Source organism: Geotrypetes seraphini, chromosome 3, assembly GCF_902459505.1.
Source record: "Geotrypetes seraphini chromosome 3, aGeoSer1.1, whole genome shotgun sequence".
NCBI lineage: Eukaryota > Metazoa > Chordata > Amphibia > Gymnophiona > Dermophiidae > Geotrypetes > Geotrypetes seraphini.
The window spans coordinates 365,338,992-365,353,185 of record NC_047086.1 but is presented as its reverse complement, the minus strand read 5'-3'; the positions used below and the strand labels follow the sequence as shown (position 1 = coordinate 365,353,185).

Here is a 14,194-nt window from a genome sequence, read left to right as displayed (position 1 = left end):
GACGCAGTATTCCAAGTGGGGTCTGACCATTGCCCTATAAAGCGGCATTATAACTTTCTCCGATCTACTTGAGATTCCTTTCTTTATCATGCCCAACATTCTATTTGCCTTCTTTGCCGCTGCCGCGCATTGTGCCAACGGCTTCAGGGTCCTATCTATCAGTACACCCAGATCCCTTTCTTGTTCACTTTTTCCCAGAGTTGCACCTGACATTCTGTACTCGTATTCCTTATTTTTACTGCCTAAATGCATTACCTTGCATTTCTCCACGTTGAACTTCATCTGCCATTTCTCCGCCCATTTTTCTAACCGACACAAATCTCTCTGGAGTTCCTCACTGTCCTCCTGCGATCTGATTGCCCGGCAGAGTTTTGTGTCGTCTGCAAACTTGATGATCTCACTGGATGTTCCGTTTTCCAGGTCATTGATATAAATATTAAAAAGGATCGGCCCAAGTACCGAGCCCTGGGGTACACCACTAGTCACTTTCTCCCAGTCGGAGAACTTCCCATTAATGCCCACTCTCTGCTTCCTGTTATCCAGCCATTTGCCTATCCATCTTTGTATATCTCCCTCTATGCCATGGCTTTGTAGTTTCCTGAGAAGTCTTTCGTGTGGGACTTTGTCAAATGCTTTCTGGAAGTCCAAGTATATTATGTCCACCGGCTTTCCACTATCAATTTGCTTGTTTACGGTCTCAAAGAATTGGAGTAAATTCGTCAAACACGATTTCGCTTTCCTGAATCCATGTTGACTGGGTTTCATCAAATCGTGTGTGTCCAAGTGCTGAACTATGCTATCCTTGATCAGTGATTCAATCATCTTGCCGGGGACAGACGTAAGACTCACAGGTCTATAGTTGCCCGGTTCTCCTCTCGATCCTTTCTTGAAAATTGGCGTGACGTTCGCTTTCCTCCAGTCGTCTGGTATTTGACCAGTTCTGATTGACAGGTTTGCAAGTTTTTGCAATAACTCTCCGATTTCAACCTTCAATTCCTTCAAAACTCTCGGGTGAATTTCATCCGGTCCAGGGGATTTGTCACTTTTAAGTTTGTCGATCTGGTAGTATATCTGATCTAAGTTCACTTCAACTGTGGTGAGGCTGTCCTCTAGTTCTCCTGTAAACAGTTTCTCCGCTTCAGGTATTGTTGAGGTGTCCTCCTTTGTAAAGAAGGACGCAAAGAAGGAATTTAGTTTGTCTGCGATTTGTTTATCTTCCTTGATGTACCCTTTTCTTCCCTTGACGTCCAGGGGTCCCACTGCCTCTTTTGCAGGTTTTTTCCCTTTCACGTATCTAAAGAAGGGCTTGAAGTTTTTGGCCTCCCGGGCTATTTTTTCCTCATAGTCCTGTTTTGCATCCCTCACCGCCTTGTGACATTTCTTCTGTTCATCTTTATGTTTGTTCCAGGCTTCGGTTGTCTTCGTGCATTTCCATTTTTTGAAAGAGTCCTTCTTTTCTTTTATGGCTTCCTTCACCTGTATGGTAAGCCATGCCGGTTCTCCTTTGCTTTTAGTTCTCCGATCTTATGATACTGTGATATTTGGAATGTATATGAGAAAAAAGAGTCAGATATCATCGAGTAATAATAAACTTTTAATGATAATGACTGGAGTTGCCATCCAACATATTACTAATAACTGGAAAGATCATACTAGGTTGAACTTTAATTTTTGGTGGAATTCATTATGCCACATATATAGAATGGAAAGATCAATAGCGATACAAAATGGAAATTATAATAATTTTATTAAAATTTGGGAGCCATTAACGTCTTTTTGTCATGATTAAATGCCATTTTCTATTAGTCATACAACAAATAGTAATGGGAGGGGGGGAGGGATACAAATATAGGTTTCTTATTATGAATGAAGAGATTTGAGAGAGGGTGGGGAGAGGGTTACATTTGTATGTTTAGATTATAATGATAAGATATGCAAGTGCTCTGATTAATTGTGTTTATTATGATACGTTGTACACTTGATGAAAGTTTTAAAAATGAATAAAGAATTAAAAATATATATATATATATATATATATATGACATAATGTATTCCACCAAAATGTATAACTAAGGTTACTGTGATTCTTCTAATTATTGGTTATGTGTTGGATGGCAACCCCTGTCATAACTAATAAAAGCTTGTTGTTTTCTGATGATATTTGACTTTTTTTCCTCATCATCATGCCAAATAACACTGTATCGTAATTTGTTCAGAATATTATGTAATAGATATAAAAGTGATATTGTGTATTCATTAGTTGTAACTCAATATTTTGTACACTTCATGTAAAATATGAAAATGAATAAAGAATTATAAAAAAAAACCAAAAAAAAACCACTATCGTAAGAGAGTGCCACATGATTTTCCATTAATGCATTTACTTGAGACCAAATTGCATTCCAAAATTTCTTAATATAGGGACAGTAATAAAGTAGATGATCAAGTGTCCCAGGTTCCAGATTACAGTGCTTGGTTTTTTTTTCTAATTTAGGTCAAGTCTACACTTTTTTTGTTTGTTTGTTTTGGCTGCCTTCCAAGTTCTCTTCCAGGGTTGCCTTTCCATTTCTTCTCTCCTCCTTTTGCCTTCTTGTCTGCATCTGACTGACACTAGTTTTTATTTTCTGGGGTGGTTGTTTTTCCATTCCCTTCCCCACCCCTAAACCCATTGGCTCACCTAGATTTTACTTCTAATTGTCCCTTCCTTTCATCTTGCAGTTCTTAGTTTTGTTACTTCTGTGTACTAGCCTTTTCTATCTCTCACCCCTTAGCTTCTGTTGTGCTCTCACCCTATCGTGCCTCTCCCATACCTCCTCTTTCACCCTACCATTTATTCCTTTTTCATCCTCTGTACTCATCTATCCTTTTATCCTGTCCAAAGTAACCCAGATGATAGGCAGAATGTTGCTGCTATCCAAATTACTTTTGAGATTGCCCATGATCAGTACTTACAGACCACCTTAGGACAGGATAGTGCCTCTGAATATCCCAGATAGCAGCTGCTGATATCCAAATAAATGCTTTTAAATATTGGCTCCAGAACTTTCCTCTTTTGTCCAATTTATACATCTGAGCTGCTTTAGTGTATTATCATCCCTGTTTTTTCTCTCTTGTATGGAATATGAATTTAGACCCTTAAATTTAGTCTCAAGACCCTAGGGTGCAGCTCCTGAAACATTAATTAAATTTTTAGAGGCATGGAGGGGCGTAATAAAAAAAACCCCAACATATACGTCCCCTTTTGGCCTAAGTCCCTAGACGCTGAAAGCAAGCAGCAGGGAAATGTCCATTCTCAAAAAATAACGTCCAAAATGAGGTGTTTGGTGTTTTTTGAGAATGGCCTACTTCCAAGTTCTCGCCCAGACCGCCACTATGTCTATCCCTATAACACATTCCCGACCCAAAAATCGCCCAAGTCCCAAACGCCCAATCCCAGATCTTTTAGGCAAAATACGGGCCAGTCCTTCGCCTAAAAGCAGGATTCTCTAACCAGCATCTGTCAAAGACAACGCCGGTTAAGGAATCCTGTTACTGTGTGTCTTCCCCCTCCCCCCCCCACGATCGTGGCATGAGAGATGCTTGTTCTCTTCTGCCACGATCCATATTAACCTCCCCATTAGATGCACAATCTCTCCTGCAGGCACACCCCCTCCCCGGCAAGAGGGATCCTAAGCCCTTCTGCCGAAGGCTCACCCACCCACTCCCCGGACCCCCCCCCCACTACCGGAAGTTGCGTCAGCGGAGAAGCTTCCACCCACATACGCATGCTACTTCTTGCAGGCTCCAACGGCTTTGTGAAAGTTACTCAAAATGCGCCACAAAGGTAAGGGTGAGAGAGGGGGCCAAGTGCGATTGGTGACTATGCACGTTCCTTCCCTTAACTGCGGGGACAAGGCCATTCACCGCTCCATGGGGCGGTGGATGGCCTTTTCCCCGTACCTGCAGTGAGCACTTCCCCCCTCACTGTTTCAGTGGGTTACCCGCGACTAGCCGCAGGTAACAGCCACCGTGTCATTCTCTAATTAGGCATCTCTCCTGCTGCGATCGTTGCAGTTGCGGGTGGGCAATCTCATTAAATTTTTGGTTATACTTACAGTACGACTAAGTCTAGGTTGACCCACATACCACCCACCTCCCGCCCTTTCTCCTCCTCCAAAAATGCCTCTTTTCGCTCTAGGCGTTCAGAGGCAGGGTAAAGGCTTAAGCTGGTTTTAGATACATCTAAAACCAGCTTTGATTATTGGTACTTGAACGATCTGTCTTTTTGATTGTCCAAGTATCGATTTAGGCCACTTTTTAAGTGTTTGGGTTTTTTTTATTATGAGCCCCATAGCTTCTAGATTGCCATCAGTACTTGATTGCTTGTGAGGCTAGCAAGTCCTTCCTCGAGAGTATCAAAGCATCATTTCCATATTGATTAACTTTTGGTAATTCATGTGTATCCAAAGACATTTTAAACCTCAGCACCTCCTAAGGATAATGAACACTGAACTCTAGTTCTGGCTTCTGAATATATGCTTGATTTACACTGACATTTGTATTAAATGAGGTTTTATTTTTATTTTTTCAAGATGTAATTGTTGACAACCCCTGGGATGAAGATTTAATTAATAGTTTGCTAGCAGCATTACCTGAACCATTAAACTGTCTTTCCAGTTACTATGAAAGTAATTCAAGTCTGCCAACTGTTCGATCAAAGGCTGAGCTCTTACTAGGTAAGAATTAACCTTTTGTCTTAGATAAATGCAGATGAGCTTACCGGCTATTACCTATATTTAAGAGAAAATGTTGCTCCATACGAAGCTACTGTCAAAAGTTTTTATTTCTAAATGAATATATCTATACTAGTGTTTTAGCCCGTTACATTCGTTACAGTAACAGGTGCTAGAATAGCCCCACCTATACCCTGACCCCACCCATGCCCCACCTCTACCATGTCCGGACCCTGCCTCCCACTGATCCCAGTCCCATCACCTCACCTTTCACCATTTCCTTAGTCCTCTGGACCCTTTTGGCCCTCATCGATCCTCCACTGCATTTATAACCCTTTCAGTCCCAGCTCCATTCCTATCTATTCTTCTTTCCATTGCCTCCAAGGCCATTCTTTCTGTCCCTATATTCCATCCCCACCCAGCTTCTCTTCCTTTTTTACCCTTTCTCTTGTATCCCACCCCAGGACCAATTTCTCTGTGGTCTCTCCCCTGCCCCTTCCCATGGTACTGCAACTGTCTCCCCCCACATTCCAACATGTGCTACTTTAACTCTCTTTACCCAACCACACCCCAACACCAGAACCTGCACCAATTCAAACCCCACCCCCAATGGTATCCTCAGACCACTCTCTCCAGCTCCTGACTCCTCCACCTATCTCCTCCCCAGCCACTGCACTGAATCTTTGGGCAGGCTTGCAGCGGCTTACCCCAAAAGCTGCAAAAAAAAAAAACAAAAAAAAAAAAAACCTTGAGTATTTCTAAATACAGTAGATGTTCAGTTGTCCGGCATCCATGGGGATTGGTAGATACTGGATAACTAATTTTTGGTTGCTTGAGAGTTACTATAAAAATAGTTTTGTCTCCCTACCTCAATCTCTTCTCTTCCTATCCCTATCGCCCCCCACCCCCATTTGTAGGTCCAGTATCTGTTCCTCCCTTCCCACCCTCATTTCTGGTCTAGGTCATTTTATCTCCCCCACTTCTCAACCCTCCCCCTCCACACTTATGGGTCTAACATCATCCATATTCCCTCCCCAGCCCTTCACCCTGATGGACCCTCCACACACACATACCTGGTCCACTGCCCCCATAAGTCTGCCCTCCCTCCGTTTGAGTCTGACCTCCTGGACCCCCATTACTTACCCAAGGTGGCAGCAGCGGTTCTGACCTACCAACCCTTCCTTCCTCCCTCTGTGCCCCAAAGCAGCAGCGGTCCTAATCTGCCAACCTTCTTCCCTCGCTCAAGCCCCAAAACAGTAGCAGCGGCAGCAGTCCTGACCCGCCAATCCTCCATTCCTTATCCAAAGCAGCAGTGGCAGTGCTGTAAACAGGCTGTTCGCAGCCAGCCCCGAGAGGGCCTTTCCTCTACCGCATCCAAAGTGATGCGGCAGAGGAAAGGCCCTGCCAGGGTTTGCTGTGAGCAGCCGGTTTACAGCACTGTCACTGCTGCTTTGTGTAAGGAATGGGGGGGTTTGGGAAGTCAGGACTGCTGCCACTGCGCTGAGACGCTTCCCTGCTCAGCTTTGTACTGCGCAGGGTTTTATTATTATGGATAACTTTACCTATATCTATAGTGGATTCATTATTTGCTAGTATGAAAAAAAAAATGTATATAAAATGTATGTAGCTGAATCATAGTTATGTTTAAAAAGTTACTTTTCACATTAGGGAGTGTGTGGTGCAGTGGTTAGAGCTAAAGCCTCAGCAACCTAAGGTTATGAGTTTGAATCCCACATTGCTCCTTGTGACCCTGGGGAAGTCACTTAATCCCCATTGCCCCAGGTATATTAGATAGAGTGGGAACCCACCGGGACAGTTAGGGAAAAATGCTTGATTACCTGAATAATTTGTATTCTGTATAGAATTGTAGGATATGCGGAATATAAATTTTAAAAATGAAAAATTGAGTTCTGTTCAGTAAAGGTTTCAATGTTTTTATGTACTAGTCTGTACTGGAAAAGATAACATGATTGACCATTATGAGAGTTTTTAGAAAGCCTTAATAACCTAGCTGTTTCCTGAAGAGGGTGCTTGAGGCTGAAGAGGATTTGATTATGCTATTAAAAGAGGATATGCTGAACTAATAATTTTTAATGTTTTTTTAGGATTTATTTTTATTTTTGGGGGGGGGTTATTATGACTCAGCAATTCAGGGCACGGCACCAAGCAAGATCTCGAAAAGTTCATTCCTGCCGGGTGTGCCGCTGGCCATGAGATCTGAGGCAGCTATCCAGGGAGGGAGGGTCTCAATGCGGGGAAGGAGTGCGGAAAACTTACTCCTGCACGATATATCGCTTGACCACCAGGGATTCAAAAAGGTATGCCGGGGGGGGGGGGGGGAGTGTAAAAAAAATGTAGTTGGCCAGTCTAGAGGAGGTGTGTAGGCAGATTGATAGGCTTAAGAGCGATAAATCCCCAGGACCGGATGGCATCCATCCGAGAGTCATCAAGGAACTGAAAGGGACCATAGCTGAACGGCTTCGACTAATAGCCAATCTGTCTATCAAATCGGGAAAGATTCCGGAAGACTGGAAGGTGGCGAATGTTATGCCAATCTTCAAGAAAGGTTTGAAGGGATATCCGGGAAACTACAGACCTGTGAGTCTGACCTCGGTACCGGGAAAGATGGTAAAGTCACTGATAAAGGACAGCATCATTGATCACCTTGACGGACATGGGCTGATGAGGACCAGTCAGCACGGTTTTAGGAAAGGCAGATCGTGTTTGATGCACTTGCTGCACTTCTTTGAGGGAGTAAACAGACAGATAGACAAGGGCGATCAGGTCGACATATATCTGGATTTTCAGAAGGCATTCGACAAGGTTCCGCAGGGACTACTTCAGAAAATTGCGAGCCATGGAATCGAGGGTGAAATACTCACATGGATTAAAAACTGGCTGGAGCATAGGAAACAGAGAGTGGGGGTAAATGGACAATACTCGGACTGGAAGAGCATCACCAGTGGGGTGCCGCAGGACTCGGTGCTTGGACCCTTGCTCTTTAACATCTTTATAAACGATCTAGACACAGGTACGACGAGCGAGGTGATTAAATTTGCGGACGATACAAAGTTATTCAGAGTAGTGAAGACACAGGGGGATTGCGAAGATCTGCAATGTGACATAATCAGGCTCGAGGATTGGGCATCGACATGGCAGATGAGGTTCAATGTGGGTAAGTGTAAATTGATGCATGTTGGTAACAAAAATCTCATGCACGAATACAGGATGTCCGGGGCGGTACTTGGAGAGACCTCCCAGGAAAGGGACTTGGGAGTTCTGATTGACAAGTCGATGAAACTGTCCACGCAATGTGCGGCGGCGGCAAAAAGGGCAAACAAAATGCTAGGAATGATAAAGAAGGGGATCACGAACAGATCAGAGAAGGTTATCATGCCGCTGTACCGGGCTATGGTGTGCCCTCACCTGGAATACTGCATCCAGCACTGGTCGCCGTACATGAAGAAGGACACGGTACTACTCGAAAGGGTCTAGAGAAGAGCGACTAAAATGGTTAAGGGGCTGGAGGAGCAGCCGTAAAGCGAAAAATTAGAGAAACTGGGCCTCTTCTCCCTCGAACAGAGGAGATTGAGAGGGGACATGATCGAAACATTCAAGGTACTGAAGGGTATAGACTTAGTAGATAAGGACAGGTTGTTCACCCTCTCCAAGGTAGGGAGAACGAGAGGGCACTCTCTAAAGTTGAAAGGGGATAGATTCCGTACAAACATAAGGAAGTTCTTCTTCACCCAGAGAGTGGTAGAAAACTGGAACGTTCTTCCGGAGTCTGTCATAGGGGAAATCACCCTCCAGGGATTCAAGACAAAGTTAGACAAGTTCCTGCTGAACCAGAATGTAGTCAGGTAGGGCTGGTCTCGGTTAGGGTGCTGCTCTTTGACCAGAGGGCCGCCGCGTAAGCGGTCTGCTGGGCATGATGGACCACTGGTCTGACCCAGCAGTGGCAATTCTTATGTTCTTACTGGAGGGATCCTTCCTGTCCAAGCCTACCACTAGACCACCAGAGGGGGAACAGGTTACAGGGCAGGAAAGTGGGACTGGGTTCAGAGCCTGGTAGGGCAGGGAGGGAGGGGGACTGGCTGCAGAGCCTGGTAGGGCAGGGAGGGAGGGGGACTGGCTGCAGAGCCTGGTAGGGCAGGGAGGGAGGGGGACTGGCTGCAGAACCTGGTAGGACAGGGAGGGAAGGGGACAAGCTGCAGAGCCTGGTAGGGTAGGGAGGGAAGAGGGCTGGTTGCAGAGCCTAGTAGGAAAGGGGGCTGGGTACAGAGCCTGGCAGGGAAGGAAGGGGGCTGGGTGCCGAACCTGGCAGGGCATGGCACTTGAATATTAAGCCCCTGTCTTATATTTGAATCAACCATTTCTCCTTTTGGGGGGGGGGAGAAATGGGGGTCTCAACTTATATTCGGATCGGTTTATATTCGAGTATGTACAGTAATTCTAATTCAAAAGCTCTCAATTTAATGAATTCTAGGAAGTGGGTATATCCTAAAGCTAGTAAAACTGAGATCATAGGATCTCTTATAACTTATATGTTATTCCAGATCCCCATCCTAGGACCATAGCTTTAATCCATTTATATATGCCACCTGCCCTCACTTATACCACAGAAAAAATAACAATTATCAACTATTAAAACTTGATCTTGTCTTCTAAATGTTAACCATCACATCAATGAATACACCCGCATTAAAGAAGCTCAACTCAAATACTGAGGTATTTCTCTATTTTTGTGATATAAAGTATCATAACTGCAAGTACAAGAGTTTGAATAATATCAGCAACACTTTTCTTTCGTGGTAGTCATCACTTCCAGCACTGGCGAGTTTTAACAGACTCCCGACACTCTTCCTCTTATGAGAGTTTCAATCAAACTCATCTTCCTCGGGGGAACTTTGCCTGCTTTGCCAAACTTACAACTGGCAAGTTTTTACAGACAGCACAACAGAAAGGCAAGGGAGGCATTCTATCAGCCAATAAACAGTCTTTATTCAGATGGTCCCAACAAAGATCCTAGTTTTGGAGTGTGTAAAACGCCTTCCTCGGGGGGACACTAAGTGGACATGTAAATCATAAATAACAAAATAAATAAAAGAATTGTAAAATATATGAGCATGATGCCATACACATTAAATATATATTCAAAAAGTGCAGTATATGTTTAAAAACTAATAAGTCAAGCATATGCATATCTGAATAAGTATGAACGTAAAACAATGAAGCCATAAGAACAGGAATCATCTAGACCACATAAGATGAATGATTTATACAATTCCAAAACACTAAATGGGATAAATTAGAGATATAAGAGCACAAAGAATCCTAGAAACCATACATGATACAGACATGCAGTATGAGACAGGGCCGCCATCAGAAATTTTTGGGCCCCTTACTGAGCAATCCTATTGGGCCCCCCACGCACCCCTTCCCCCCCCCCCGACCCCCCCTTCTTCCATGGGCCAAATACACACATACTTTTCTCTGTCGCCGCACTCTTTGACCAAAAGATTTGTAAGCCTGCAACCACGTCAAGGTAGACTCTTTCAGCAGGGCCCTAACCTAACCTAAACTAAACTAATCTATACCTATCTATTCTAAACTAACATATGTCTAATACTGAACTAATAACAAACTAACAAACATCTGCATAATAAATAACTAATAAATAATAGTGCTAGTAGCTATAATTCACTTTTGAATGTAAAATCTCAGTTAAGGATTTCTTTTGACCTTTGTAGGCCAGAAGTAGATCAAAATTGCACAATATTTTTTGTAACAAGTATTAAATGTGTTTTTATAAATACTGTAAGCTTAATAAATATATCAGAAAAAAACTACACATCTGAGCGCATATCTGAACATATACATCTGTATGATCCCATCCTCCTCTGCTTGCCTATAGCTGCATCATGCATGTTAAAAATTTACGATATGTTGATATGTGCACCTTCCTTCCTTCCCATCCATCCTCCTCAGCCTGTCCTTACACATCCACAGCTGCATGTTAATGATGATGTATATGTTATGATGATAAATAAGTGCATATGAGCACCTCATTAACATGCAGCTATGGATGAATATAAAAAAGAAACAATATTCTGTACAATTGTCAATTTATAAATCAGCGTCTTCTCCCCATTCTCTCTTCCCCATTTCTCTTCAGCGTCCTCAGCCCACTCTCTCTCCACTTTCCTTCAGCACACGCACATAAAAACAAGCAAGTAATTTTCATTCTATTCATTCATAGAAATTAAAGTCTAAATAATGCCAGTCACATAACAAAACATGATTAAATTCCCTGCACAGTCAAGCCTTCAAGGATTACTAGATGTCTTTCAGCAGTTCCCCTCCCTCCCTCCCCCTTACCTTTGTGGCCAAGTCAAAATGATCTACCAACAATAAAATTTTAAAAACACAAAGCACGCTGTACCAGAGAAAATGTTAATTATCATTTATATTCCGCGGGTTTTCAAAGAGGTCAAGGCAGATGACTTTATGCAATGTCACCTCAGTAACAACTATACAAAAATAGATAAATATTCCCCTTCCCTTTTTACTAAAACGCGATAGCGGTTTTTAGCGCAGGGAGCTGCGTTGAATGCCCCACGCTGCTCTCAACGCTCATAGGCTCCCTGCGCTAAAAAACGCTATTGCGGTTTAGTAAAAGGGGGCCATAGTGCAAAATATAGACAGCATATATAAATTCTCAAAGCAGACACATTTTGATCACTAAATTGAAAATAAAACCATTTTTCCTACCTTTGGTAATTTCATCAGTTGCACTTTATTCTTCTGACTGTGCATCCAATATTTCTTCCCTTCTTTCAGCCTCCTGTATGCTTCCTCTCCTCCAGACCTCATTCCCTCCCCAAACTTTTTCTTTGTTTCACCCTGCCCCTTCTTTCTTTTTCTCTCTCTCCATACCCCCTTTCTTTCTTTATGTCTGTCTTTCTCTCTCTCTTTTTCCGTGCCCCATTTTTCTTTGTTTCACCCTGCCCCCTTTCTTTCTTTCTGGCTTCCTGTCCCCCCTTTCTTTCTTTCTCCCTGCCCTCCCCTATGCCACCACCATTGGGAAAATGCTGCCACCACCACTGGGGAATAGGCTGCCACTGCCGCCATCGGGAACAGGCCAGCGCCGAGTTCGCCCTGCTTCTCTTCCCCGCGGGGCCGACCAACTCTCGCCACCCGACGTCAATTCTAACGTCGGAGAGGACGTTCTAGGCCAGCCAGGCAGCAATTGGCTGGCCCAGAACGTCCTCTCCGACGTCAGAATTGACGCGAGTGGCGAGAGTTGGCCGGCCCCACAGGGAAAAGCAGGGAGAACTTGGCGCCGGCCTGTTCCCGATGGCGGCGGTGGCACTCAAGTGACTAAAGAGCCGCAGTTTGCCGGCCTAGGGAGAACACTGGAGGGTGGCCAGCTGTGCACCCCCTTGGGACGTAAACCCGGGGCGGGGCAGACCGCCCCCCCACCCTGGTATGCCACTTTCTGTACCTCACTCCCTCCCTATGACCAAAAATTCTCCTTTCTTCTATTCCCCATGTACACAACCATCTCTTTCCCTCCCTTCCTCTCTCCCAAGTCCATGCCTTCTGTGTCCAAAAACTCATTCCCTCCCCCACCTCAGTATCTCTTTCCCTCCCTTCCTCTCTCCCAAGTTCATGCCTTGTGTCCAAAACGCACTCCCTCCCCCCTTTTGTGTTCCGCGTTTGCCTCCCAGCCCATCTTTGCAACTTTCTCAGCAAAACGAAGCTCAAGCCGCGAGGCTTGTCTTCTGTTTCTTGCCCGGAGCTGACAGGGGGCCCGGGCTCCCCCAGGGTCCTAGGCCACAGTCTAGGGGGAGGGGCGGTCCGCCCCACGTGGACAGGAGAGAGCTGGACGGGGGACCCGCGGAGTTCAATACATCTCGAGCCGCGAGGCTCGTCTTCTGTTCCAGCCTGCCCTGCCGCGCACAAATAGCCGACCGGAAGTATTCTCAGACGTCAGCGCTGACGTCGGAGGGCAGGCTTTGCTTAAGCCCTCCCTCTGACGTCAGCGCTGACATAGGGTAACACTTGCGATCGGCTATATGTGAGCGGCAGGGCAGGCTGGAACAGAAGGCGAGCCTCGCGGCTCGAGATGTATTGAACTCCACGGGTCCCCCGTCCAGCTCTCTCCTGTCCATGTGGGGCGGACCGCCTCTCCCCCTAGACTGTGGCCTAGGACCCTGGGGGAGCCCGGGCCACCTGTCGGCTCCGGGCCCCTGAATGCAGGACTGGTGGTACTGCCCTGATGGCGGCCCTGGTATGAGACACCATGCAAGCTGAGATGCAAAACCCAAAGGAAACGAGATGAGGGTAGCAAATACACAACATGGTTAAATGGAACTCTATGAATCAAAAACCATAAAGCCAAAGAAAAAAAAGTATAAAAAGATATTTGGATAAAGTGGGAGTTTATTGAAAATGGAATATGTTTATTTTATTATGTATATTATTTTATTATATTTGATGCATTATTCTTGTAATCAGTGCCTTGATGTTATATTTGTTGCATTTGATGATGTTTGCATCAATAAAAACGTTTGAATCTTATAAAAAAAAAAAGGCATTTGGACCCAGGCATGGGGACATGCCCTTTAGAATGAGCTTTAATGAACATCTGGTACCATATAGGACTAAAACCCGACTGTGTAGAAGTGCTGACATGGGGAAAAAATGACAAAACCATGAAAAACAAATGAAGAGGTACCTGACGCTAGTTTCTATGATTCTTTTTGCTCTTATGTCTCTCTTATTTTATCCCATTCGGTGTTTTGGAATTGTATAAATCCATTCATCTTATGTGGTCTAGATGATTCCTGTTCTTATGGCTTCATTATGGGGGACAGATTTAGAAGAAGGGGGACAGATTTAGAGAAGGGGGACAGATTTAGAACAAACGCTCGGAAATTCTTTTTCACACAGAGGGTGGTGGACACATGGAACACCCTTCCGGAGGCCGTGATAGGAAATAGCACAGTACAGGGTTTCAAGGAAGACCTGGATAGGTTCCTGGAGGACAAAGGGATTGAGGGGTACAGATAAGAGTAGTGGAAGGTTTAGAGATAAGTGTAGAGGTAGGTATAAAATTAGTCAGGGACCGCTGCTCAGGCAATATGCCTGATGGGCTGCCGCGTGAGCGGACCGCTGGGCGGGATGGACCTCTGGTCTGCCCCGGCGGAGGCGACTACTTATGTTCTTATGTTCTTATTGTTTTATGTTCATACTTATTCAAATATGCATATACTTGTCTTATTCGTTTTTAAAACATATACGGCACTTTTTGAATATATATTTAATGTGCATGTCGTCATGTTCATATATTTTACAATTCATGTCTTATTTATTTTGTATTATTTATGCTTTACATGTCCACTTAGGCCCCGATTCTGTAAAGTGTGCCTAAGTCCCGCCTAACGCTGAGCAGGTCTTAGGCATCCAAACTAAGT

At 44.5% G+C, this 14,194-nt stretch overlaps 1 protein-coding gene across 1 annotated transcript in view; it reads left to right on the top strand.

The window, feature by feature from the left end:
- The window catches only part of BUB1 (BUB1 mitotic checkpoint serine/threonine kinase), a 243,236-nt gene that overhangs the window by 192,638 nt on the left and 36,404 nt on the right, over positions 1–14,194 (top strand). The window contains exon 19 of the mRNA XM_033939939.1: positions 4,572–4,715. Within this exon, the coding sequence (XP_033795830.1) occupies positions 4,572–4,715 (144 nt within the window). The remainder of the gene's footprint in view (positions 1–4,571; positions 4,716–14,194) is intronic.